The sequence below is a fragment of the Rattus norvegicus genome, chromosome 5 (genome assembly GCF_021556685.1).
Source record: "Rattus norvegicus strain SHRSP/BbbUtx chromosome 5, alternate assembly SHRSP_T2T, whole genome shotgun sequence".
NCBI lineage: Eukaryota > Metazoa > Chordata > Mammalia > Rodentia > Muridae > Rattus > Rattus norvegicus.
The window spans coordinates 162,958,274-162,984,952 of NC_141538.1; the positions used below are offsets into that span (position 1 = coordinate 162,958,274).

At 44.2% G+C, this 26,679-nt stretch overlaps 1 protein-coding gene across 11 annotated transcripts in view; it reads right to left on the reverse strand.

Moving 5' to 3' along the window:
* Positions 1-26,679, reverse strand: part of Vps13d (vacuolar protein sorting 13 homolog D) — a 225,412-nt gene that overhangs the window by 113,797 nt on the left and 84,936 nt on the right. For 4 of the 11 annotated variants that reach the window (NM_001395589.2, XM_087549557.1, XM_087549556.1 and 1 more), the window contains 14 exon segments: positions 849-975; positions 1,269-1,460; positions 2,327-2,574; positions 5,615-5,825; positions 5,977-6,127; positions 8,962-9,009; positions 10,911-11,046; positions 12,721-12,873; positions 14,615-14,720; positions 18,675-18,749; positions 20,862-20,984; positions 22,054-22,194; positions 23,527-23,616; positions 25,690-25,896. In NM_001395589.2, coding sequence (NP_001382518.1) covers positions 849-975; positions 1,269-1,460; positions 2,327-2,574; positions 5,615-5,825; positions 5,977-6,127; positions 8,962-9,009; positions 10,911-11,046; positions 12,721-12,873; positions 14,615-14,720; positions 18,675-18,749; positions 20,862-20,984; positions 22,054-22,194; positions 23,527-23,616; positions 25,690-25,896 — 2,008 coding nt within the window. 11 annotated transcript variants of the gene reach the window in all.

Genomic DNA, 26,679 nt, shown 5'->3' on the forward strand with positions numbered 1-26,679 from the left:
CAGGACATGTGGAGCTCTGCCACAAACAATATGGCCTTAGGCAGGTAATGCTATCTCTGAGCCTCTGAGGAGAGAGACTCTTGGATGTGTCACATGTCTGGCTGTGTCTCCTCCAATACCTCATTAGGTGTTCTCAATAGTTCATTAGGAGAAGGCTCTGACTAACCACAAGCCATCTTTAGACTTAAGCTGGCTGTGGTACAAACATCTGCACCCACTGTAGTACACTGGAGACCTTCACGTAAGGATTCAGCAGTACCCTGTAGATAATATTTAGAGATGTGGGACACCCCTATTATCTTTAGATCAGGCCTGTAAACTCCTGAGGCAAACAGAATGCCAAAGTCAACAAAAGTCAATTCATGTCCCTGCATGCCCCCACCTGCAGACTCCCATGAATTTTGAGATGGTGCCATAGCACATTTGGGGTTTACAAACCTCCCATAAACAGCCTCATCTGGATTCATGGGCTGAAGACTTCACCAAGGACAGGCTGCCTCCTCCCTAACGCCACTCCTCTGGGCACAGAGCTTTGAGCAGAAGGGAGATGGCAGGAAGAGAGGAGAATGGCCAGTTCCTCTTCCATGGCCCAGTTACAAATAAAAGTCCTACTTCAATAAAACAGAACCACCTCTCATTACAAACTCACAAATGGTTTATTCTCAGCACCAAATAACATATAAGTTATGTTTTGTTTTGTTTTTAAATCCTATTACGTTAGGACTCCACTGCTGCCAAGCTAGGCCTGTGAGCTGCAGGACAGTCCTACTTAAACAGGTAGCTTCTGGCCTTGCTGATACTCCCACCCCTGCTAGCTCACTGCCTCTCCTGTATGTAGCCACACTTACAGGTTTGGCTGTTCTTTGTCAGCATAGCAGAACAGGAGAGGGCTCAGGCTCCGTGCCAACTCATGCTCCTCAAACTGGCCTGCAGCATCTGTCTTTGCATTGTCCTGTCTGAAGATCAGTGGTAACCCTTTAGGGAGGAGGGAAAAGTTTATATCATTCCCACCCAGTCTACCCATGAAACATGCAAACAGTTAAAGGGGGAAATCACCTTGGGGAAGGAGTGGAAAGGAAGGGAGTTATCAGTGAGCCCAGCCCGCTGTTTAAGAACACTTAATGAGCAGCTCGGCCACGGCCACACATAGTAGGGAAGACTGAGTGGATCAGACAGCGGGAGTAATGTGTCTGCAATGGCTCCAGTCGGCTGAGCAAAGGTATCCAAATGCCCGTGTCAAAGGTCTCTTGAGAGGCCTCAGTGTGTACCTGTCTTGTTGATTAGCCAGTACGGTGCGGAGATGAAGATCTTCAGGGACCCTTCTGCACGACAAGCGATGCGGATCGTGAGGTTGAGCTGCCGCCGGCTGATGTCATAGAGTCGCATTCGGACCATGTAGTTCTGCGTCCCGGGTGGAATAAGCAATTCTTTACAGAGTGGAAAGTTCTCCAGTGACACCCCTAAAGGTACAAGACATTGGCTTTTCTGGACATGCACTTAAATTTGTCAAAAATAGCCTATAACAAAAGTAAACCGGAGTCCTTTTGGAGAAATCACTAAGGATTTATAAGGTAGAAACCTCAAGGCCACTTTCATCTTGTTAGATAAGAACAAATATGAAGCAACCTAGAGTCCAATCTGTACAGCATGATGAACATGTGTGGTGCTCTTTGTGTCATTTATTTTTTAACAGCATTTCTCTCTGTGTGGCCCTGGATGTCCTGGAACTTGCTCTATAGACCAGGCTGGCCTTGAACTCAGACATCTGCCAGCCTCTGTCTCCTGAGTGCTGAGGTTCATGTCCAGTGATGAAGATGTAATTTAACCCCTTAAGTAAACTTAAGTTTACTATTCCAATCCTAGAGTTCCTTGAAGGCCCCAATAATGCTATGCTCACTGAGGTCTGCTTGGGTATTCTCTACCCTGACCCTTACCAAGGAACATTACTCAATGTAGTTAGTAAACATTGAGGCCTTCATCTCCACATCAGTAAAATGGGCCAAATAAGTGATGCAGTGAGGATGGCATGAGGGCACAGGTCAAGAGCCTGCCTTCTGCCTTCTGTCCCCTGCCCTGAAGTGCATACAGACATTTGCCTCTTCCCACTCTGCAGCTAGCAATACACGGGTGTGAAAAGATGGAGCCGCCCCTATACTCACACACAAGAAAGAAGGCTCTGATGATGGCTTCCTGCCTAAGTCCTTGGCTCTGAGTTGGTTCACTGAGGTAATGCATGCAACTTGATCTCTGCAAGGGGCTCAGAATGCTCACAAATATCCCTGGTACTTTTATAGGATTACTACAGATGATGCTAAGGCCGCCTTACCCAGTTCAATGTTCTGAGACGTATCAGCTGTAGGGAGGGCTGCCTCTTTGCCAGGTTTCAGAGTCCCATTAATTGGCATTCCTTTTACATAGAAGTCAAGCTCACAAGGCAGCAAGTTGCAGATGACCACTGTTGGTAGGAGGTATATGGTATGCCCAGGCTGTCTGAAAATCTGTTTTGCACTGTCAGAAAATATATTTGAGGGCATGTAATCTGGATAATTCTCCTTCTTTATGGCCACACAAAACCTGTAAAGACAAATCACATGAAAACCATCAGCTTGAATTAAGAACTGCAGTATTTCTCCTGAAATAATGGTTCAGCTCAGTCAGACAGATTTTGATAAAAACCTATCTACTGAGATGTAGCTTACAGTAAAATGTAGAGGTTTTACAAACTGGGGTTTAATGGGCTTTGGCCATTATATGCTCATGTGTAACCATCACTCAAAACCAGTTAAAGACCACTCCCAACGCACCTTCACTAACTTTCCAACAGGTGTGGTCTCCCAGCCATTTAAGCGATCCCTTTGACCAGACATGTCTGCTAGGAGCTACATACAAATGAGGTCACATAGTCTACACTACTCTGTGTTGGGGTTTCTTTTCTCTAACAATCTCAGGAGTAACAGTTGACAGCATGACTGAAATATTTGATATCATTATGTCACCAACTATGATTCTGTGTTCATTCATCTCTTCTCTCTTTAGGTCACTCCCAGTCCTATTCCTCCAAGTCCTGTGTCTGAACAAAGTGTCTGGTGTTATCGACAGTAGGGATGCTTCATTTTCTGCAAGGCAAACCAGAGCCATTGCAGTGGCCTATACTGTTTTGGAGGCGTCTAAGACTCCTATGACCAATAACTCAAGGGGATTTTTCTATGCCTAGCACTGGTGCTTTTGTTGCTGCTGTTATTAGACAGACTATGGTTCTTGGGGGAAGCATTATCACCCCCAGTATCACATACACAAACTATATGTAGTTTTAAGTAAACAAATTGGTGTTATTCCTTATAACTTTTTCAAACATCTTTAGTGTTGTCTCTCTTGCATAACTGTTAACTTGATACAGCTGTAAAGCTACAAAGCACAACATGACCAAATGTCAAGGTTCTCCTAAGGGTGCAGTAATGCACTTAGATCCTGAGGGAACCCAAACCACCTAACTGAACTTAATTCCCTCTCAATATGAGGAATTCATGCTCAAACAAAATCTCGAAAATGACCACAAGTGACATGCCAGTGTGGACAGGGAAACTCGAATGAGACCCCATGTTTAGGTGAAGAGCTATAGGTAATCAATGGCTATTTGGAAAGGGAGACACAGTCCTCTTCAGTACCAAGGCCTCTGAAAGGTTATCTAATCCCAAGTAGATCTGTCAGTACTAAGCACAAATGCATAGAAGCACATCCCTTCCTTTGCAATTCTGTCCACGTCTGTTGGATGGGCAGCAATGCTCCGTTCGTTTACAGTGAAGGAATGGTTGAGAGGTAGCTGGTTAGTCTCCATGTTTTTGAAAGTAGCTACATAGTCCAAACAGGCTCAAAACTCAAAATTCTCCTGCATCATCAAGAGTATTAGGATTACAAGTCTGAGCCACCATGCCCAGTTTAACTTTACTTTTATTTACTGGTTAAGGTTTTTTCTTTTTCCCCATGCTGTTTTGCTAGAAAGTTACCTAACTGAAGATGAATTATTATAAAATCAAATTTTGCTATTAATTTGTTCCCTTTTTCTATTTGTCTTTATTAGCTTTTGTGTCTCTCTGTGTCTCTCTCGCTGTCTGTCTCTACCTCTGTCTCTCTCTCTCTCTTTGTGTGTTTGTGTGTGTGTGTGTGTGTTTATGTGTGTGTGTGTTCTGGGTAAGACAGAGTGTCTTAAGTAGCCCAAGCCAGCCTCAAGCTCACAACATAGCTGAGGATGGCCTTGAACTATTGACCCTCTAGCCTCGATGTCTCAACTGCTAGGCTTACAGATTTGTGTCTCTGTGCCTGGCTTTTACTAGCATTCTTTCATTCTTTTATGAGCTTCTCTCAAGGCTAAACAGATAATTTTATATATACTTGTATGTTCTCTTAGAACATTAAAAGCTAGCTTTCCCATAGGAACTGCTTTTACACTATCCCCATTTTTGACATGTCTGTATTATTACTGTTTCTACTGTTGTTCAACTCAAAATATTTTCTAATCTTCTTTGTAATTTCTCCTTTGGCCCAAAAATTATTTAGAAGGACATTGTTTTGGAGTTACCTAGGGATCTTATTGCTATTGATTTAATCCAACTCTATTATGGTCAGGATATATATTCTTATGATTTCAATTTTTAAGTATTTATTGATTTATTGATTTTATGCCCCCCCAATGGCCTCTCTTGAAGAATGTTCCACACATACTTGAAAATAATATACAATCTGGAATTACTGGTCAAGACATTCATTGTGCATATGCCAACTAAAAGACAAGGTCTAATGCCCAAAACTAACTTGTAAGCCCTACCTGCCCAGAGACCCGGTGACTTCCTAGAATTCTGGGAGTTGAAGTTCTTGCAGAAGAACAAAGCCTCAGGTGACAGTATGGTGACTTAGAGGTTTGTCCTTAAAAACCCCTGTAGTTCCCAGCTTGAGGCCATTTTCAGCTGGGAAATTCCAGGGAATAATCCTGAACAAAGCCCATCTCTAGGTCAGTATTTAATATTTAATAAAGATTACTTTAAATTTGGCTTATAATAGTGGAATTAGCTTTTTACTATATGGAAAGTAAAGCAGGTCTGAATAGTGCTTAAAGTATTAAGTCTCTGAGAGCCTGAAGGCAGCAAGCCAGTATCTCTTCTAAAACTGACCCCAAGAAGATGCCGTCACGTGTTATAGAGGGAAACACAGGTTTATGTGGTGAGGCGATTTGTCATCATGCTCAAGGAAGTCAGTGTTAGGTGATCAGGCATTTGAATCTGAATTTTTACCTAGGATACTTTAAAATTACTCCTTAGAAGAAACCTCAGTCCCAGAATTTGGCTTCCCAGTTTAGACCCAGGAGCTGGGTGGGTTTGGGTTTGCTCTTTCCGTCCCTGTTTGTGTTCTCTTTGTGCAGACAGGTGTACAAGGAGGGCAGCCTCATCTTAAGTGGCTACAAATGGCCTTTGTGGGCTCTTCCTTCGGCAAACTTTAACTTAAAATTTTAAAGAAGGAGAATTCAGTTTGAAACAAGCACACAGGCCTTGCTCAGGCACTGCAGAGCCCCTGAGGGGGAAAAGCCAACATCCAGGCATCCATCCCAGCAGCTACACTGTACCTGAAGAACCGGCTTTTCTCTGTGTCCATCGAGTGGCACTCCCGCTTGCTGCTGCTGACCTCTGCTGTCTTCACTACATTGGTCCAGTGAATGGGAGCCTTACAGAAAAACACACCCAGTCCTTTGGGTCGGGCCTGCAGCCTCCAAGAAGTGAGGTGTAGAGGCACAGCAAATGAGTCCCCTGGCATGATGGCAGGAAGCACCACTGGTTCTACCACAGAAATAAGTGTTAGCACTTGCAGGAGATGGTTCCCACCCTAAGACTCATTATCTCAGCACAGAGGCAAGCCACACTGTGCACTATGGGACAAAGAGTCACAATAACAGTAGATAAGACTTAGTTCTGCACTATCCTGACTTACTGTCAGGAGCAGAAGGACTGTCCAACCGTAGTTCCATTGGTGTCTCGAGTCTGTTCTTCACAATGAGGGCTGACCTAACAGTGATTACTTTTCGAGCACTGCCTTCCATTGTGACAGCAAACACCACCCGCACAGGTGGGAGCGAAGAGAACTGTGGAAAAGAGAGAGAACATCTGGAAAAACACACAGCATGTGAATTCCACCAGAGTGTGAAAGTCAAGAGCATTGCTGCCACCATTGCTTTTCAGTAAATTATTATCCATGCCAAGCCAGTTTTCATCTCTAAAGTAAGCAAGCAGGCCATAAATACTGCTAATCATGAATACTCTTAAAAGAGACACTCGTGGTGGCCCACACCTTTAATCCCAACACCCAGGAGGCAAAGGCAGGCAGATATCTGTTCAGGGCCAGCCTGGTCTACATAGTGAGTACCAAAACAGCTAGAGCTCTATCATGAGACCTGTCTCAACAACAACAACAACAACAACAACAACAACAACAACAACAAGGACAAGAGCCAGGATTAGAAAGATGTCTCAATAGTTAAGTTCACTGGCTACTCTTCCAAAGGACTTGGGTTCGATTCCAAGCACCTACATGGCAGCTCACAGCCATTTGTAACTCTAGTTCCAGGAGATTTGCCCTCTTTTGGCCCCCTTAGTCACAAGATACACACCAGGCACACTTACATACACACAGGCAAACACACACATCAAATAATTAAAAATAAATCATATTTTTAAAAAGAGCCAACTCAAAAACATCTATAAAATAAATAACACCACAAAGTATATCCCAAAAGGACATATAGAGCAGAAGATACAGCTGAGTGGCAGAGTTATCTGTGTAGCATACAGAGGCTTTGGATTCACCCCTTACTTCTACAAAGAGAGGAAGAGAGGAAGGGTTATGTCCAGGCCTACAGACATATTACAACTTCAATAGTGGTAGTGACTTATTCAACTTTCCAAATTTCCTGTGATGTGGTATAAAGAAAAACAAAAACACACCACCAGGCCTAATAAAGAAACTATAGAATGATTTCTTTTCAAATCTCCTGAGGAAATAAAAAAGAAGTAGAACCTTGCAAGGCACTAACTGGTTTCTGTCACGTGGCATCTTCCTTCCAATTTAAGACTGAGAAAGCATTCCTTGAAAACTAGCAATGGGGTGGGCACTGCTCAGATACACACACAAAAACAGAAAATATCTATAGAGGTTCAGATCTGTCTGTGCAAAGCACAGAGTACAGGAAAGACTTGTCTGTTTAGGAGACATTCCCCGGGAGGAAATGACTTCTTTTCCTCTCAGTGTGACTCAATTACCCTTGAAGACCCATGTACTGATACTGGACATAGAGAGCTTTAAAACTCAACTTTCTTCATCACAGCCCTCGAGGTTCTGCTTCATGATAATGGTTTGGTTTCATGTCTTGTTTTTCATGTAGCCAGGGTTGACTTTTAACTCTCTGTGTAGCTGAGGATGGCCTTGAGCTCCTGACCTCTGACTCTACCTCCCTAGTCCTGACATTACAAGCATGTACAACCTTTAAAAACAAGATGCCGCCTCAGACACTCAATGTAACTGAGGGAAGTGGTTCATCAATGCTGCTGGGTTACAAATGCTATGTTAAGTTCTGAATGTTCACTCACACTTAACATAGTCTTTATATAACTACCATACAGAAATATTTATTTAAGAATGAGTTCCGGGGCTGGGGATTTAGCTCAGTGGTAGAGCGCTTACCTAGGAAGCGCAAGGCCCTGGGTTCGGTCCCCAGCTCCGGAAAAAAAAGAACCCAAAAAAAAAAAAAAAAAAGAATGAGTTCCATGTGACATATACCAGAGGTTCTAAAAGTACTACTCTTAGATGCTTCTTTGCCACAGAAACAGATGTTAGCACAACCAAGTGCTTCATTCCGCCGACTTTGTTGATAGAGTGAACTCTAAGAGAACTGGCCTACGAAGGTATAAAACAAAGTGCTTTGCTTCCAAACCAAACTGCTGGGAAGTCCAAGTCAAAACTCAACCATCCTTTCTGGAGTATTTTTTTTTTAACTTTTATTTTTATTTATGTGGATGGGTGTGTGTCTGTGTGAGTGATGCCATATATAAGAAGGTGTCCAGGGAGGCCAGAAGAGGGAGCTGGAGTTCAGGCAACTACAAGCTGCCAGACATGGTACTGGGAACTGAACTTAGATTCTCTGAGCCATGTCTCCAACCCCCTTCTGGAACGTTTTTAGGGAACACATTCTAGTCAGAAATCACCATCAAAGCTCAATCCTCCACTAGCCTACCTCCAAAGAACCACGCACTATACCTTCCAGACATACCTCCAATTTCAGTGTCTGATCCTTAGGCACAAGAAGTAGGAAAAGAATGCCTGGACTACGTTCATGTCACCTTGTAACAATGTTTCAAGCACCACTGTGGAGTAATCTAACTGCATATGAAATACACAACTGAACCAGGGGAAACTGATAATTCAGGGGAGAAGGAAAGGAGGCCCTGGAGGTACTAAAATCTTCAGCTATGTGCACTAATTCAGGGGGACCACTAACAGGAAAGGATAGGGTAAGTGTCAGTCACACACAGGCCAGAGTCCTTTGACCATCAATAAACACACACCTATGTACAGTCTCAGTGCAGTGCACACACTCAGTAAACACAACGATGACAACAGAAAAGTCATACTCTATACATGGACTGACCCTGGACTCTGACCCCATAGGTAGCAATGAATATCCTAGTAAGAGCACCAGTGGAAGGGGAAGCCCTGGGTCCTGCTAAGACTGAACCCCCAGTGAACTAGTCTATGGGGGGAGGGCGGCAATGGGGGGAGGGTTGGGAGGGGAACACCCATAAGGAAGGGGAGGGGGAGGGGGATGTTTGCCCGGAAACCGGGAATAACACTCGAAATGTATATAAGAAATACTCAAGTTAATAAAAAAAAAAAAAAAAAAAAAAAAAGAAAAGTCATACTCACATAAACCTGGGGATGTATGATGTTTGTTCTGCTGCTTGGGCTGCCAATCTATGAGAGAGTTAGAAAAATCAGAGCTTCAGCACAGACCCACAATAGCAGGTGCAGCTAAATTCAGTGACAATGTAACTGCCTTCAAAGCCTGGTGTTTAAAACAGCTTTCAATCAATGGACCCATCAATGCAATGGGAAACTATGTGGGGGGAGAGCTGGTCCTTTCACTGCCTAGCATGAATTTAGGCAGAAAATAGTCTGTTTTCTCCCACTGAAAATATGTGGAGTGCCTGAGAGAGACAAGGAAAATAACACACATGGAATGGAGTTCTCCACAAGTATCTCTCATGAGGAAAGAGACGCAGTGTCTCTACAGGGTTTGCTCCATCGCTGATGCCCATTAGGTCACCTGCCTAACAGAACATGAATATAGCACAAAAGAACTTAAGGTACTTGCATCACCAGAACACTAGTGTCTGCCTGTGCCAGCAGCTCGAGCAGCTGCCTGCATCCTTCCCAACTGCTCCGCAGCCCCAGGTTGAAAGGCCAAGGTAAAACTAGGGAGAAAGCATGTGAACTTATGTGTGATCAGATAATAAATAGCAATGCTACATAGGATTTAGAAACATAGAGCTAAAAGGACCATGGAAGAACAGTATAATATGAAGATGCATACAAATGATAAAGCTTAATAATACAACAGAAACAGCCAAGAAAGCTGGCCCTCTATATACATACACAGTGCTCACATCCTCAAACTCAACCAAGTGCAGATCATTTGGTATGTGGTCAGGCCTACTAAGGCTACATGTACAAACTGTAGGTTGATGTCATCATTATGCAAGTGAAGGCAGGCACAAGATAAAACGAGGCCTGTCATTGGATGAGATGGAAGGGAGGCGGGAACAGAGGTTTGAAAAGGAGAGAGAGAAGCAGAAAGGCAACAAGGAGGCAGACATAAATGATCAATGCCATGCATCTTTTCCTAGATCCAGGTTGTTATGAATATTTCTTAAGGGATGGATTTCTATAGGTCAGCTTATCTTATCTTGATGGGCAGTTTATATCCTTATCAATTGGTTGTGAGTTTATTATGTGGATGCAGTATGGACTGAGAATTTAACATACAAATCCAGTTGTTGGGTTGCAGTTTGTTGAGTCTTGATTTTACCAGGTAGCTGGAACCAGAGAGTTCGAGGCTGGTAGAGAGCCGCCGGGAGAGATACTAACCAGAGATAAATTATGGTCAGCTCCATATGGTGCTCCAGTGCCAGAACTAACTCTCGGGACCAGCATGGCAAGTTGCTCACAGACTGCCTCGGTCTGACAGTACTTGGGGGTGGTGTGGAGCCACTGAAGTAAGAGTACCCCACAGTGCCATGCGGGCCCCATAGGTGCTGGCGATAGCGAAGGATAAAAGGTACACATTTTTTAATATTTACCCCAACAACAAACTCTTTTCTCATCTCCAACTCCTAAACGATACAGTCTCATCAACCACTTCCATAGCACTTTTGTGGAAATGTGATCTCTTAATCACTGAAGTTTACTGGAGGACATGCATGGACTGTGTGCAAACACTATGCCATAAAAAATAAAGACTTGAACACCTAGGATCTAGGTCTGATATGGAGCAGGTGAAGCCTTGAAACCCCATCCCCCATGGACACTGAGGAATGATTATATTCAAGTTTCCAAGACTGTGAGCAGCCAAGAAAGATACCTATCTACATGAGACCACATGCTGCTGCCAAAGGTCTGCCTTGCTTTCTCCTGATGTCAACAACTAGCTGGCTAATCTGCATGCTGATTCCTAACACCCACTCCTCAGCCAATACTCTGATGTCTTCTTAGAAAAAGGGGAGCAAAGCACTTCAACAGAGCAAGGTTACTGCAAGCGTCACTTGTGACAGCCTGGCCTGGCAGAGTGTGCATCACACCATACAGCAGCCACTCACCGTGGAGGAGGAGGAATTTTTGTCTGGTGCTGCATATCGGAAGAAGGTCCCGACCTTGTCCACAGACACTGGGCTCACCTGCTCCCAGCCATTTACTCGAACTTGCAGCTGATGAATACGCAGGTCATGGGTATGTCTGTCAAAAGGAACAAAAAGACAAAAAGACAGGAAATTAGAAGCAGAGACTCCAAACTCATTGCCTTTTATAATGACGTAAAAGCCAGTTAAGCCTTCTCAGCATTACCTAGTGAGAGAAGTCAAAAAGACAGTTTAACTGGCTTTTATGCTGATGGCTAGTGGTGAAATGCAGAGGGCCTGGAGCAAGGAGCTTCTACCCTCTCCTCATAAAACCATGAAAATCTGTATGCTTGCCAGGTGGCTCCCAGCAGCACCTACCTAATCTTCATGAAACAATGTCAGTGGAAATGAGTGGTATGGCCAGAGTGTACTAGCCACTGAGTCATGTAACCATGCTGTTGGACACATAAGCTTTCTCTTTTTAGTTCCTTTGTTGAAAATTCTATTCCTCTAAGGAACACGTCCAGTTGTTTGGCTCAGGCCCTACACGACCACAGACAGGCCTGGGAGACAGAGCTCTTGGAGTTAAGAGTGCAAGTGCTCAGCTGAAATTAGAGCAGAAAGCAGTGGGCAGAACAGAAGGAATAGGAGGAAATTGCACGTTTAATTCTATTTTAGATTTTGCCTAATTCAAGCCAGAAGGCTGAAGCTGAAATGGGGAACTGAACTTGAGGCTGACAGGAAGGGAGGAGGGTAGCATACGGTACAGTATGCCAAGGGGGAAATGCCAAAAAATGCATTTATTTTGATGAGTTCAAGCAGTACAGTGGGTTAAAGAACAGGGAAACTAAGACAGAAATGACACCAAGCCCTCTCAGATGCAGGAGGCAGGTCTTATTGAAAGCCAGTATTAACAAGAGCCTCCTGAAGCCCAGGATACGGTGGAAATCTATCCAGCATAGAGATCCCACCCTCAACCCCAACCCCAAGACTCCCAGAGACCCAGACCCATATGTTCAAAACCATCACCAGTCAGGACTAACCCGTTCATGTGGGTAGAACAAGAGGAAGAAGGGCTTTGTTGTGAGGGAGGTTTGCATATGTGCTCAGGCCTGAAGCCAATCTCTTGTACTTCAGCTTCCCTGAAATCAGTCCAAGGCTTAAGTCTTCACCTATTTATGCCCTAGACAGCCCTTCCATCTAAAAATATTTGCAAATAGTGAGATAATGCCTTATTAGACATTCTATTATCTTTAAGGAAATGGAATTAAAGCCTTCTCCCATACTTGTGCCAAGTCCTCTAGCTGGCTGCTTCAGGAGTGACTGGGTCAGCAGTGCCCTTTGAAAAGGTAATTTTACACTGCTTCAAATGTCTGCCTTACTATTCCCAGCTCTGCATCTTGGGTCTATCCACTTACAGAAAGTTTGTGGCACAAGCGCATTTTAAGATTGAAGTCATCAAGGTTTGAGAACCTTTCTAGAATAGCACATCATCCACTTCAGCTATTTCCAGGCTCAGTCACCTATATGGAAACCTGGACAGGATATAACCTGGATCTCAGCTTTTGCCCAGACTCTGAAATACTTAGTTATCTTCTCACACATCAAGAAAATGGGAATAGAAAGAAATGTTTTCCCAAGATGTCAAGACAGTCTTTTAAGAGGAAACAGTGACTTTCACAGTATCTTTGAAAAATACAACATTTAAGTCTATGAAAGACAAATAGTGAAAGATAAAACACCAGGAACAAACATTTATAGCATGGAAAAAGAATAAATGACCATATCTTACCTGTGTCTTAACTTTCCTCTGGCCTCAAATTCAAAAGGAATCTCTTCACCTGTGAGGACTTCTCGCCACTCACTGACGTTGTGTGTGTCATCTAGGAATGCTCCATTCCCTTCTGGAACCACCCCAGGACTCCCACTGTGAGACAGTGCAGCCCTGGAACAAATCAGATGACAGGTTGTTCCTTCTGCCTTGCCCTCCCTGCCATATCTGCAGGAGTTGCGAGCTGCTGGGAGATTAGCCCTCCTATAACTGATTGATATAACCTGGTTGTTCTTTGTGATCCAAGAAGGACCTGAGAGCCCGTGACTTCAGCTATTTTCAGGCTCAGTCTCAATGAACATTTTTGGATGTTCAGAAACGGACTGAAGTAATGCTGAGCATTGTACAGCATACTTACAACCTCAGCTGAGGAATGCAGATGACTGTAAAGCCAGACTATACTATATATCTTAGGCCAGCCTGGGCTGCATAGTGAAGCCGTTTCAAATAATGGTTTTTAATTTAAAGGGTATGTGCGCACGCGCGCGTGTGTGAGTGTGTGTGTGTGTGTGTGTGTGTGCGCGCGCGCGCGCTACATCATGGACATATGCGCTTGTGGAGACCAGAGGTCAACATCAGGTGTCCTCTTCAATCAGTCTCTATTTGAGGCAGGGTCTCTTATAATATAACCTGGAGCTCATCAACTGGCTAACCTGGCTGTCAGTGAGCTCTGGGGGCCCACATGTCATGTTGTAGTGCTAGGAAACAGCTACACACTACCATCTCCAGCTTTTCAAGGGTGCTGGGAATCCAAGCTCTTGGCCTCATATTTACCCACAAGAATTTACTAACTGAACCATCTTCCTAGTCCTACACAGCAGGCATTAAATCACTTGCCTCACAAGCAGGAGCACAGGAGTTCAATCACCAGAAACCATGTAAGAATGCTGGGTGTGGGGGTGCATGTATCCCAGCACTGAGAAGGGAGAGACAAGATCCCGGGAGCTGAGTGGCCAGCCAGCCGGGCCTATCTATCCAATAAGTCAACGAGATCAAAGATGGTAGACAACGTTCCTCAAGATGACGTCTAAGGTTGCTTACTGGCCTCTGCATAAATGCTCACACACATGGATTAGTACACACACACACCCACAGCTACTTTCATACATTCTCACATGCATGTATGAGCACACACACATTCACCCACAGCCATATCCATGCACACATGCACACATATGCATCAAAACCAACCAACCAACCAAGCAAACAACCAAGCAAGCAAGCAAACAAACCAAGGCAGAACTTTCTTCAGGATCAAGCTGGTAACCAACAAGAACTTAACAGACATGAACTGGTAAACTGCTAAGTCCTGGCTGTGGTACCCTCAAGACTAGTGGAAGCAGAAGAATGTAGTTTCAAATCAGCTGACAGTTACTCAGCTCTGCCCTTCATGAAGCCAACATCTAAGCAAAGTCATTAGTCAAGGTTCACATTTAGCTTAGGCAAACTCCCACGCCCCTCTCAACTCCACCCAATACTATCTGGGCCAAAGTGTGCTTTAGAGACAAAATAAGTGTTCAGGAGTCGGGGGTGGAGGGCATTTCCAAAGCAGGCTTAGAAGGAAAATGCAAAATACTTAGTTTGAGATCACATACAGACCCTTTCTTTAAAGAGTGTGGAGCCTACAGAGGTCTGGGATGACTTTTCTCTCTCTCACCCTCTTACCATGAACACGACAAACCACTACTGCACACTCAGGTCCTCTGCAGAATCAGAATCAACTCTCCAGACACCAGTTACTGGCTCACTTACAAGCCCAGAGGCTCTGAGCAGGAGCTAGTCTTGCTCTGCCAGGCTACTGCATGGAGGCTACTGGGATTTAAGTGGCTCCAGAGACAGAATGAAAGTGCTTTACCTGGTGGGTGTGGTGGTCAGGGTGGCAAACCACAATGTGCAACCTGTGTGGTTCCGAAGAGCAAAGGGGACAAACGGCTGCCGACGCTTGGGTGTTTTCACCTCTGCTGTGACAAACAAACAATTAAAAAGGACTATTAATATCCACTGTGTCGGCATGATGGAAACCCTTTCATGGAGATGGCACCCACAGCTGTCTCCTGTGTGAAGACAGAGGGAATAGAAAAGGAACTGCAGCTTTGTTGACATGACAAAGAGATGCTTCATGGATCTGTGGGCTTCTGTGTGATCTCTCTCTCTCTCTCTCTCTCTCTCTCTCTCTCTCCCTCCCTCTCTCTCTCTCTCTCTCTCTCTCTCTCTCTCTCTCTCTCTTGGTCTCTCTGTTTCTCTCTCTCTCTCTCTCGCTCTCTCTCTGTCTGTCTTTCTTTTTGTCTCTGTGTCTGTATCTGTCTGCCTCTGTCTGTCTGTCTCTGTCTGTCTCTCTGTGTCTTTCTCTGTCTCTGTGTCTGTATCTGTCTGTCTGTCTCTGTGTCTGCCTCTGTCTGTCTCTGTGTCTGTCTCTGTGTCTGCCTCTGTCTGTCTCTGTGTCTGCCTCTGTCTCTGTCTCTCTCTCTCTCTCTCTCTCTCTCTCTCTCTCTCTCTCTCTCTCTCTCTCATATGCACACGAGCAGAGAGGCATACACGAGTCCCCACAACTCTTATGGGTCTTACTGCTCAGAATAGGCCATCAGAAACTGACCTGGTTAAAATCAAGAAAAAGACGGACACAGGCTACTCTTCCAAGCAATGCATTCTTAACTCTAACCCTGGTGCCCTGTACATAGTAACAGAATTAAAACTGTTTTCTCTTCTGCCTCCCCCCCCCCCTTTTCACTGAGGAATCAAGGTCATGCTACCTGAAAGTTTTTAAATAAAAATTTTGCTCTGATTTTTAGTGAGTACTTTATGTATGTGCATGTATATGCAGACGTATATGTAGAAATTAGAGCTGCCATGGTCTTCTTCACTTTATTTACTTATCTTTTTACAAGATGTTACATGCATCTGGATTTCACCAACCGGCCATCAAACTCACAGATCTGCTTGCTCTGCCCCCCCACCCCCCGTGCCACACTCACTCTAGGATTAAATACACATGCTACTATGCCCAGCTTTTCATTCAGATGGGTTCCATGGATCGAACTCTGGTCCTCATGCTTACACAGAAGGCACTTTAAAAACAGAGTCATCTTCCCAACATAGTTTGATTCTTAACATAGGCAAAAACCCCTAGTTGCTATAATGAAGCCACCAAGGAAGCTGAAAAGGCATGTTCCACACAGCTGTTTCACAAAACAACCTCTGATAGGTAAACTACAGAGAAACAACCACCAGAAAGTAATGTAACCAAATTGTAGGGAGAGATGGACTATCAACACTGAGAACTGTCAAAGGCACTCCAATGTCCTCAAGAGCCTTCTGCAGATTGCTCTGACAGGAACCACCAGGCAGTAACAATTCAGGGTAGGAGGCACCTGACTGAGGGGTTCATAGCACATGGACATTGATGAGTACAGCAGGCCCCAGAGTCCAGCAGAATCCTGAAAACACAAAGACAGCCTGAAACAAATCATAACATCAATGGAGATGGGACACCAGACCCGTCTCAAGGGACAGCAAATGCTGGCAGGGGAGAATACCAGCAAAGCTGAACGCACTTCACAGGATCACACGCCTCCACACAAGAAGACAAACCACACACTGTCCAGCCACCAAGGTCATCAGCCTTTCAAGGAGCCACCACTTTCCATGATGTTTGCATTTCGACAACTTTCCAAAGGGGAGAAACATGATGACTGCCAAATGGGCAACTTCAGGTTAAAACAAGGTCCCTCTGGTCAACAGTAGTTCAGCAGAGACTATGTTACAATCATCTGTTGAGAACATGAGCAGTGGCTCTCAACCTGTAGATTGGGCTCCTTTTGGGGTCAAATATCTGATATCCTGCATATTAGATGTTTACAATTCACAACAGTAGGAAAGTTACATTATGAAGCAGCAAGTGAATTGATTTTATGGTTGGGGTTACCACATGAGGAACTGCATTAAAGTGTCTCACCCTATGAAGGCTGAGAACTACTCAAACTAAGTGGTCCAATACCACGTGAGGACACAGCTAAGGATGGTGTCCGTCTACAACTGTGCCCATTTCCATCCCAGTGGCCTCACTTGGTTCACAAAGTGCTCCCCCCAAGTAAAAGGTGAAGCCTTGAGGCTGGAGCAAGATCCTTCCAAAGGGTAAGCAGTGCCCGTGTGCTCTGGGAGGAGCCTCCCTCCATATGAGCGAGGAGAGCACCTTCATTACAGTAGACAAGGGCCAAGAGGAAAAGGACCAGATGTACCTTCCTATCCCACTGTGAACCAGACTGACAGTTCCCATCTTCAAATCATATTTTGAAAAAACAGGAGGCAGATGCTTTGACCACTTTGAAATACAGGCTCAAATACTAGACATCCATAGAAAGAGATCCATGTGTCTGCTGCTGTGGGATTAGATAACATGGAAGGCATGATAGGCAGGATCCCATGTTTCCTGTGCAGATCAAAACTAGTAACAGAGGCTAAAACACCACAGAGAGCACATAACCCCCAGCACTGCATCAGCCTCCAACTCAACTCTGTCCTTGCCTTTGGCACAATACCAGAGAGAAAACTCCCAAACCCATCAAAGAGAACATTATTTCCTGATGACCTCAAAAGTCTGCCTCCAGTGAATGAATCCAATTTCTTCAAGGGTTGAGAAAGCCTCACGCTCCTCACATCCAAGTTCAGCATCAAATGAAGCCAGCTGAAAAAAATTCTACCCCTCTGCATGTCTTTCACAGAGTAATTGGCCATTCTAAGGAGTGGGAGTTTTATGCTACATAGCAGCTTGGGTTGTCAAAAGGACCTGATTTGTGAATCATAATAAAGACATTGAAGCCCCAAGTCTAATGCTAGCTAATCACAGAAGCGAAGGGAAATCCCTATGCTGCCCACCAGACTCTGTTACACTGGTACAGGGGAATAATGTTCGGCTTTGCCTGAATGAGGAGCTCATACTGGAAAGCGCAGCAGTGTGAACTCATTATAAATGATGAAGGAAGCCACTCTCAAAGACCCATCCCAATTGAGCTGTCTTAAAACAAAGCATACAGTGACCCATCGGTTTTAATAATCCCGTTCAGTACTCCCAGTAATAGAGGCTCAAATGCCTTTTGGGTTATCTTTCTTTTTCTTTTGACAGGCTCTCGCTATGTAGGCCATGGCTAGTCTGGAATTTATGATCCTCCTGCCTCAGTCTTCCAAGTGCTGGGATTACAGATATGGACCATCAAACCCAGCTCAAATGCCTTTTAAAATAAGATATGCCAAGAGCCATGATCTGGAATTAATCACATACATGAATCAGTTAGATTAACAGTACTCATTAACACAGAGGAAGAAATACAGTTGACAGACCAACGTGAGGGGTTTCTTCTTGCTCTCACCAACCAGTCAATTCTCTAGAACAGTCTCTTTTCCATCTCCTAAATACATAAATTCCTACGTAAGGAAACTAATGTTTGGATCTAAGCAATTTGCTGGGAAATACATTCTTGGCTCTACGACTAATCATTACAGCTCTTATTCCACAAAGCCCCTCGCCTGTCCACGAGAATAAACACTCACTAGGGGCTCTGTGGAAAAAGTCGTGTGGTGCTGCCTACTGAAGGATGGAGTTCCTCCATCTGCTTCATTCTTTGTAGGACCCTCCTTGCCTCTGGCTTTTCTAGTTGTGTACTGTGCAGCTGATTCCACTTTCACTAGAGGAGATGGTGATGAGGCGGGCACATCTGCTGCTACTGCCAAGATGAGGCACTGTTCTTTACTCATTCACTGGAAACCTTCTTGGTGACTGAGGCAAAGTACTTACAAGTGAATATACTCCCATTCAGCTCCGATTAGCAACACATATTCTTAAAAAAAAAAATCAGTATACAGATAGATGTAAGGCAGTTCTTAAAACAGGAAAATAATGCCAGCCTCTGGCTGTACTGTACCTCGAGCATAGATCTGGTGCTCTAGGTTAGTCAGACTGGCTGTACTCCTAGTTCTAAGGTAGACAAGAGGGAGGCCTGGTAGACAGGAGAGACAAAGTTAGAATGTATAAATAGGTGTGGTGAACAAGACTCACCTTCAACAAGCACAAGTAGAGAAGTTACAAATGGCATGCAAGCATCATGCAATTGCAAGAGCATCCTTCCTCACTGATAAGAACCAGTAAGTGCTTGCCAAAGCCAGCATTTTTTTTTTCACAGCTCTAATTGTGTGGCTGTGTCCTCTTTTTCTAATTAGGCAACAGTGAATGTGTTGAATATCCCCTTGAAGAAGCCTTTGAAGGAATTTTAATTTAAAGCATGTTACGGACTGGTCCAGAGGAGTCATAGAAACTAACCAGAATGTTTTTTAGAGGAGATATGCCATTCCATCGGAGCAACAGGACAGAACACTGACCACTGGGTACCTCAAATCTCAGGGCAAGAGTCAGTCTGCCTCCAGATTTCAACAATCCTCCATCTTGTATCCCAGTACTAAATTCTAAACTGAACGTAAGACCAATAAAAACACTTGAATTGCTCATAAAATAATCAAGGGAATAAGTCATGCCACAGAGATTTGCCTACAAAATCAGCCATTACTGCAAGGCCCACAACTAAGGTAACACAAAGCTAAAGATACAGTGAAACAGCATTGAATCCCCAGTTCCTAAGGCTGAACTGCACAGTGAGGGCTAAGCCAGGAGCCTGTTTTATACTGGACTCAGTAAAAAGCCTAACTTTGGGGAGAAATATGGCAAAAATTCTCACGTAAAATCTGAATATTAGTAGTCAGTTCAACATAGTTGAAAGCTACTAACTTGAAAGCCAATGCTACACAAACTGTAGGAGGCCTCTGAGAAGGCTACAGCAATTCCCAATGAAAAGGCACCTGCTCTTTAGTTATGTCACCTTCAGGTGTTTAAAACACTGTCACATCAGCCTCACCAGAAAAACCTAAATAAAGATCAAGCTTTAATATAGATAGGGTGATTATTAACAACAGAGAGAGGAGAAAGTGTAAGAAAAGGAAGTGTGGGGCCTTCCTGGAGCTGGCGCTGACTAGACCTAAGGTCACCAGTACAAAGCTATCTTCAGAACCACATGCTCTTGGACATCCTACAAAGATTACTTAAGCATCTTCTGGAAAGGCGAGGTTTCTTTTTTGCCACACAAAGAGGAGGGTTAGGAAAGCTGGAGCTGGAGCTCCAAGGACTCAGAAGCAACAGACTAAGAAGAGAGAACAAATGCAGCACAGTCTTTGTCTTTTCTCCTGAGGCTGGACGCAGTCTGCTCGCATGCCCCAAGGAGGGGCAAACCAGCACAAATGCTTCCTATGCTAAGAAAGCCCATCTTCACGGGCTGTTTGCAGACCAGATGGAATATTTAAGTATTCATGAGCTATCTGAAGTCAGGCCAAGACTCCCCAAAGAAACCACACTGAAAGAGTTGGGGCTGAGCTGAATTTGGATGACAACAGCTTGTGGAACAACCAGGACCTGTGGTGTCTGTCACCATCTCCCCAGCTCAGAGGCCACAGAGCTCCATGCTGAGGCATTCATCAGGACAGAAAACACCAACAAAGAACACACTGACTTCTTCCTCAAGATGCTGGGACTCAGTTCCTTTATACTCTATGAGCAACGCAGGCCGTCCTTTTAAAAAACATTTTTCCACTTGGGATCTTGCCCTCCCTCTTTCCAAGAATACACACAAACCCTCTAGTGCTGGCTTTAGATGTTTTTATAACCCAGTTTTAAAGTATCCTGTCAATTGTAAAACCAACTGTTTTCACCCAAGTAAAAATAAAAATAAAAATACATTAAAAAAAAAAACAAAAACAAAAAACAGCCTGCCTGTCCTGACACACTCTCGGTGTACCAGCTCATCTTCAGCATCACTGGGAATCAAGAGTTAACGTTCTGCAGATCTCTTCTCCCCCACGTCAATGGAATTAAAGCCAGCATTAACAGTTTAGTAGTTTGTGCCAGAAAACTGTCTTTTACAAAGACTAAAAGGAACAACAGAGGCCAGACAGAACGTCCTATGGAGTTCTCCTCAGAGAAGGACCATCCTATTTGAATATCTCAGTGAAGCACTGCTTAAAGATTAACACTGATATGTGCAGACATGTGCATATAAAAATCTTACTTTGTCCAAAGCATGGTGGGTCCACAGAAGAGCCCATCCAGTCTTCTGTCTTGGCTGACTCTGTTTCCTTGTCTTCTTTACAGTAATCCGCCAACCAGGACTCCTTGGTACTTACATACTGATCTAGAAAGAATTCCATAAATTAAAAAGGGAGATGGAAAAAGATAAAAGGATCATATTAAATAATTTCAATTCAGAAAAATTAGCTTTTACTGAGTGCCTCCCTACATGTTGGGCCTAAGCAAGAAGCTGGAAATGTTGGAGCCTAGAGACAGCATTCCACATGGAAGAGATTAGAGCAGTCAAATGACCTCCTTCATGACGCCAGCCATGATGTGAAAGGCTAACGCAAAGACACAAATACAAAGCTGGAGAGCAGAGAAGAAGCTCATATTTATTCGGCTTTGGCAAAAGCAGGTGGTGGTGCTGTGTACACCGAAGTCCCTCTTAAAATGTGAATAGTGACTCAATGAGACTGAGGGCAGAGTGACACTCTAGGCAACGGGACTGGCAGGAGCAAAGACATTAAGTACACAGCACACTCAGGAACATTGACAGCTATGCTGTATTTTCAGTGCACATTCTGCAGGAGAGACATGGCAGGGATATCCAGAATCCAGAAATGTATATTTCAGGGCCACCAAAGAAACTGTTAGAACACATTGTATTGGCTTGACAATTCCCTAAACAAGCCATTTTCAGAGTTAAGTTGGTGTGACAATTGACAGGGAATAAATAGCACAGGGAGCTAACTCATTCTGTTCAAAGAATACCTTAAAGAACCACTCTGTAACTGGACATCGTGGTACATCTCTGCAATTCCACCCACGGGGAAGGCCGAGGCAGGAGAAGTGTGAATCTGAGACTAACCTGGGCTTAAACAGAACACCTTGCTTGAAAAACAAACAAAATTTCCTGTGTGATTAACAGAAGAGAATCTAACCTCATTTCTGGGATATTTAGTGAACCCTACTAATAAAACACTATGAGGAGGAAGTTTACCAGGACCATTTGTGTTCCCTAAGAAGCTTCAGCTCTTGCTTGGCCACTAAGAGCACAGGGGTTCAGCCATGATGAGGAAGTGTTGTCAGGCACAGGGCCAACCATTTGCCCACCTGGCATCCTTGTCTGCAGGCAAGAGACTCATGGTATAGAAAAGATGTCAGCCTACAACAGGCAGCTTCCCACTCACCTATCAGTACAGAAGTGATGTTGATATCCAGGCGGCGTTTGGCCTTGGCCTCTAGCTTCAGTCGAGGAGGATGGAGACGACTCGCTGCCTGCTGTTGCCAGGATACAGAGCACGGCCATGGCTCAATAAATGGCTCCCAGCCTGAAAGAACGCAGGAAATAAAACATCTGTTCAGCAGATATCAAGAGTTTATAGGAGTATACTGTTCATGGATGTTTAGCAAGGACAGACGACAGCTTAATGGCTCCAATTCAATCTCACAACGAAGGCACCACCTTCTGCTGTAGGTCATCCTGCAGATGCCTAGTGTCCATGGACAGGACTGGAAGAGCATGGCCACTCCCCATCATGCTCTTGTTGAGGAGGTAGCAGGAAGCAGGGAGGGAGAACACATGTTGTGTTTCATTAAAGCTAGAAGACCTCTTCCTCAATCAAGACAGGAGAAAAAACGCTTTGGACTTAGGTTAGAAGAGCTTTAGCCAAGAGCTCCTACACCAACCCTGCTCACAGAACAATCCACTGCTGAACCAAGGCCATATCTGGAGGCTCATTAGCTTAACTTTCTCAAGGTTCTTGTTTCTTTGTTTTAATTTTAAAACATGCCATAGGTACAAAATGAATTATATACAATTTAAAAGAAATATCACAAGCACTCATGTAGCTATTCAACTTATGAAATGAGAAATCAGGCTGGGGATGGTGGCAGACACCTTTAATTCCAGAACTTGGGAAGCAGAAGCAGGAGGACTCTTAACTGAGTTCAAGGCCAGCCTAGTGAACACAGTAAGTTCCAGGATACAGGAGCTACATAGAGAGACCCCGTCTCAAAGAGAAGGGAAGTAAGGAGGACAGGAAGAGGAGGGGGGGAGGAGGGGGAAGAAGAAGGAGAGGAGGAGGAAGAAGAGGAGGAGGAGGGGGAGGAGGAGGAAGAGAAGCTATTAATATGCTTGTGTTCAACTTCACAAAATCATGAATACTTCTAAACTACATGAATTCTACTAATAGAATCTGTGGTTCGTTTGCATCCCAGTATGCAGTAGTGTCTTACTTCGCTTCTACCTGGAGAAGGGTAGAAACTTATACTTTGGGCCAAATGTTGTGGTGTAGGTCTATAATCTCAGCACTCAGGAGGCTGAGGCAGGAGAATTTACCTGAGTTCTAGGCCAGCCTTAACTCTTTAATCACAGACTAGTCTGAGCTAGAATGATACCTTGTCCCAAATCAAATACATAAACAAAACCATAGATGCTCAACTCTTCAAGACCAGTTCACTAACTTTTGAAAGACTTATAAGTATAGTCATATCACATCAAAAATACACTTTTAAAAAGTAGGAAATCTATGCTTGTGTTCCTTGTTTCTCAGTCTCTCCCCACCCCACCCTTGTTCTCGTCTAATGTACGCAGCCATGGGCCCTGGTAAACATAAAAACTTATTCTTTAAACAATACAATAATACACACTTTATACTGACCTGACAGAGCACGATTATAATAATCTCCAGAAAGGGTGAAGTGGGCATAGCCCTCAGGGTTAGTTCTTATGTGCTGAAGAAAATTCAGACCTGCAACACAAGCAAACCTCACTATAGAGCAGGAGCAAAGCTGCCCTCCCCAGACAAACTGCATTTCAAATCCTAGCTACAGCTGCTACTGACAGCCTCGGAGGGGAGCGCACATCACTACAGCAGTTCTGCCTACCAGGAAAGTCCTGCATGAATTTTCACATTTCATAACCAGCACATTATAAACACTGCATTCACATATTCTTATCTTGTGCTGGAGAGATGAATAAGTGGTCAAAAGCTGCTCTTTTAGAGGACCTGGGTTCAATCCCAGTTCCGAGGGATCTGATGACCTTTTCTGGGCTCCAGGCATACAGTGATACATTTACAGAGTTGTAGGCAAAACACCCATACATATAAAAAATACGATATATATTATTATCTTAATTGTAAGTCTTTGGCACTCCCTTAAGCACTGTACCTAAAACATGATCTCATCCCCCTCACTCCCCTCTACAACACACAGGTACAACTAAAGCCTTAGTAACATGAAAAGGTATTTCTCCTGAATGCATGGAAAAAGGGCAATAATAATAAAAGGCATGCCTTACTACATGTTAGCATATACTGCTTTTAACATATTTCTTAATTCTTTGAGAATTTTTACACAATGTATTTCAATCTTATTTTCCCCAATTCCTCCCTCTCTCTAACTCTTCTCAGATCGACTCTGACCTCTACAGTCCACCCCCACCCCCAAGAACATTGTAGTCTTTTTTCTATTTTAAACCCATCAACTTCAGTTTTAGCTGGCCACAGACTCCTGGGTGTGGGGCTATCCACAGCAGTATGGTTGACCAACCAGGAGCCACATCCTTTAAAAAAAAAACTGTCTCTATGTCCCACAGAGACCATCAGGTGTGGGGGCTCATGAAGCCTTCTCACCCCGTATCTGTTCATAATCTTAAGATTACTGTAGAAAACAGTAAGTTAAATAATCATTTTCTACAGAAAAGACATTCACGCCAGCAGTCGAAACCCAGTGGTTTTTAATTGTACAGCCCTGAAAAGCACGGAGAAGGTTCAAGGATAAGATAGGCAAAGGCTGACCTCAAATCCCCAGAAGTGAGCTGCAAACACAGGGAGTGACAGGGTGTTCTCTACCCCCAACCCCCAACTCCCTCTCTATGTTTTTCTAGACAAGGTGTCCCTGTATAGCCCTGACTGTCCTTGAATTCCTGAACGCTGGGATGAAAGGTGTCTACCAACAACAACTACCTGGCAAGTGACAGGTGACTCTCACCAGCTCCCTCAGAGCCTTCATCCTAGCACACAAAATACGGCACTAAGGAAGAAAACTCCTTTCTGGGCCCCAGCCTATCAAACACAGACAAGTAGTTTGTTCACCACTACAGGAGATGCCACATGAGCCTTCTAATAGGATCCTGGTTTGGTTTTCAAGAGAGAAACAGGCAGAAACATTCTTCTGCCTGATTTTGTTTTAGAAGTCCCAGGTGATTCTATTCACCACTGTTTATGTATGGGGCGGACAGGGTAACTCAGCTGGAGCTCTTGATGTGAGGGAAATGTTATCAGTGTCAGTTTCTCCTATTCCTGAGCTACATATGGGAAATAAATACAACAATCTGGACAACCCATCCTTGTACACACTGACAGTGTCCTACTTTCCTTGACTATCCCTTAAGACCTCATAGCCATGTCCTCAGGAATGGCTCACTCTCGCCTTGAGTGCCTGTCTCTCTAACCCTCCTGCTTAAGTGTACCCTAAAATACCTTTACTAAGCCGCATCTCTGCTTTGTTTAAAAAAAAGAAAGAAAGAAACAACTCTGGCTTACACATTTAATTCCAGTCCTCAGGAGACAAAGGTAGGCAGATCTCTGAGTTCGAGACCAGCCTCCTCTATACAAAGAGTTCCAGCATGGCCAGGGCATGAGAACCTTTTCTCAAAAAAAAAAAAAAAAAAATTTTTTTTTCTGAAAAAGCATGTTTTTACCTGCATTATGAAGTAGAGGGGAACAAGAATACATGGAAACCTGAAACCTGAAAAAGCAGGCCCTAAGATAAGACCAGCACTGGGTTGCAGGACAAGCCCACAAGTCAGGTACACTCACGGGAGAAGGTAAGCTCGGCCAGGGGCACATCACAGTCCATGCAGTCATCAATGAAACAGATGCACACACTTTCAGCCTTGACCTCCACTCCAGAGATTCGTGGAGCAGACATGGCCCCCTGGTTGTCTCTGCTGCTGGAGACCAGGGACAGCGACTTCAGGGGCTCTGCATTCTTAAACAGCCAACTTGCTGCCTTCTTCAGCTGGCCTTCAAGAAAACCAGAAGGTGTAAGGTCCCACTACTTCCCAAAGCATTACAAAGAATCTGTGAGCAGCCCAAGAGAGCCGTAATCCAGAAGGATCCTTAGGCTGGGGGAAGGTGCTGGGGCACACACAGGGTAAGTTCCTGGTTGTTGCACATCTTCTACTCAAGTTGATAACACTTTTCCTGCTCTGACTCCCAAGGCCCCTCCTGTACCACCTGTGAACAGAAAGGTGAGGAAGGGGGCAGGAGTTGAGGAGCCCAGAGTCTCAAGGCCACTTTGTATGCAAGTTTCATCTCCACCCAAGTTCTACTCATACTGATGTTAACTGTCCTCAAATGTCTTACTTTGTACATAGTTTGATTTCACAATTACAAACTCCCAGAGAGCAGAGAACAAAAATGATTGAGCTCTTCCTCTCCGTCTCCCTTTCCCTCTCCCTCTCCCCCTCCTCCCTCTCTCTCATGTGTATTTTTATATGCGAGAAAGAGAACTGTTAATACCCCTTGCCTAAATAACAAGCGTCCTAACACCCTCTTGCCAGCAAGGGGGAAAAAATAAGGAAGGGACAGAGATAAAGGCAGAATAGAAGAAGGAAGAGAAGGAGGGAAAAAGCAATGTCATTCCAAACTCAGAACTCAGAATGTGAGACAATTCACCTGCTTGAGAGTCTATGCTCTGAAGCAAGCTGACCCCGGTCTTGACAGGTTCTAAGCTTTCCAGCTACTGAATACAGGACAATATACTTGATCTCTGTACCCTGCAGCACTTAGAGGAACAACAGAAAG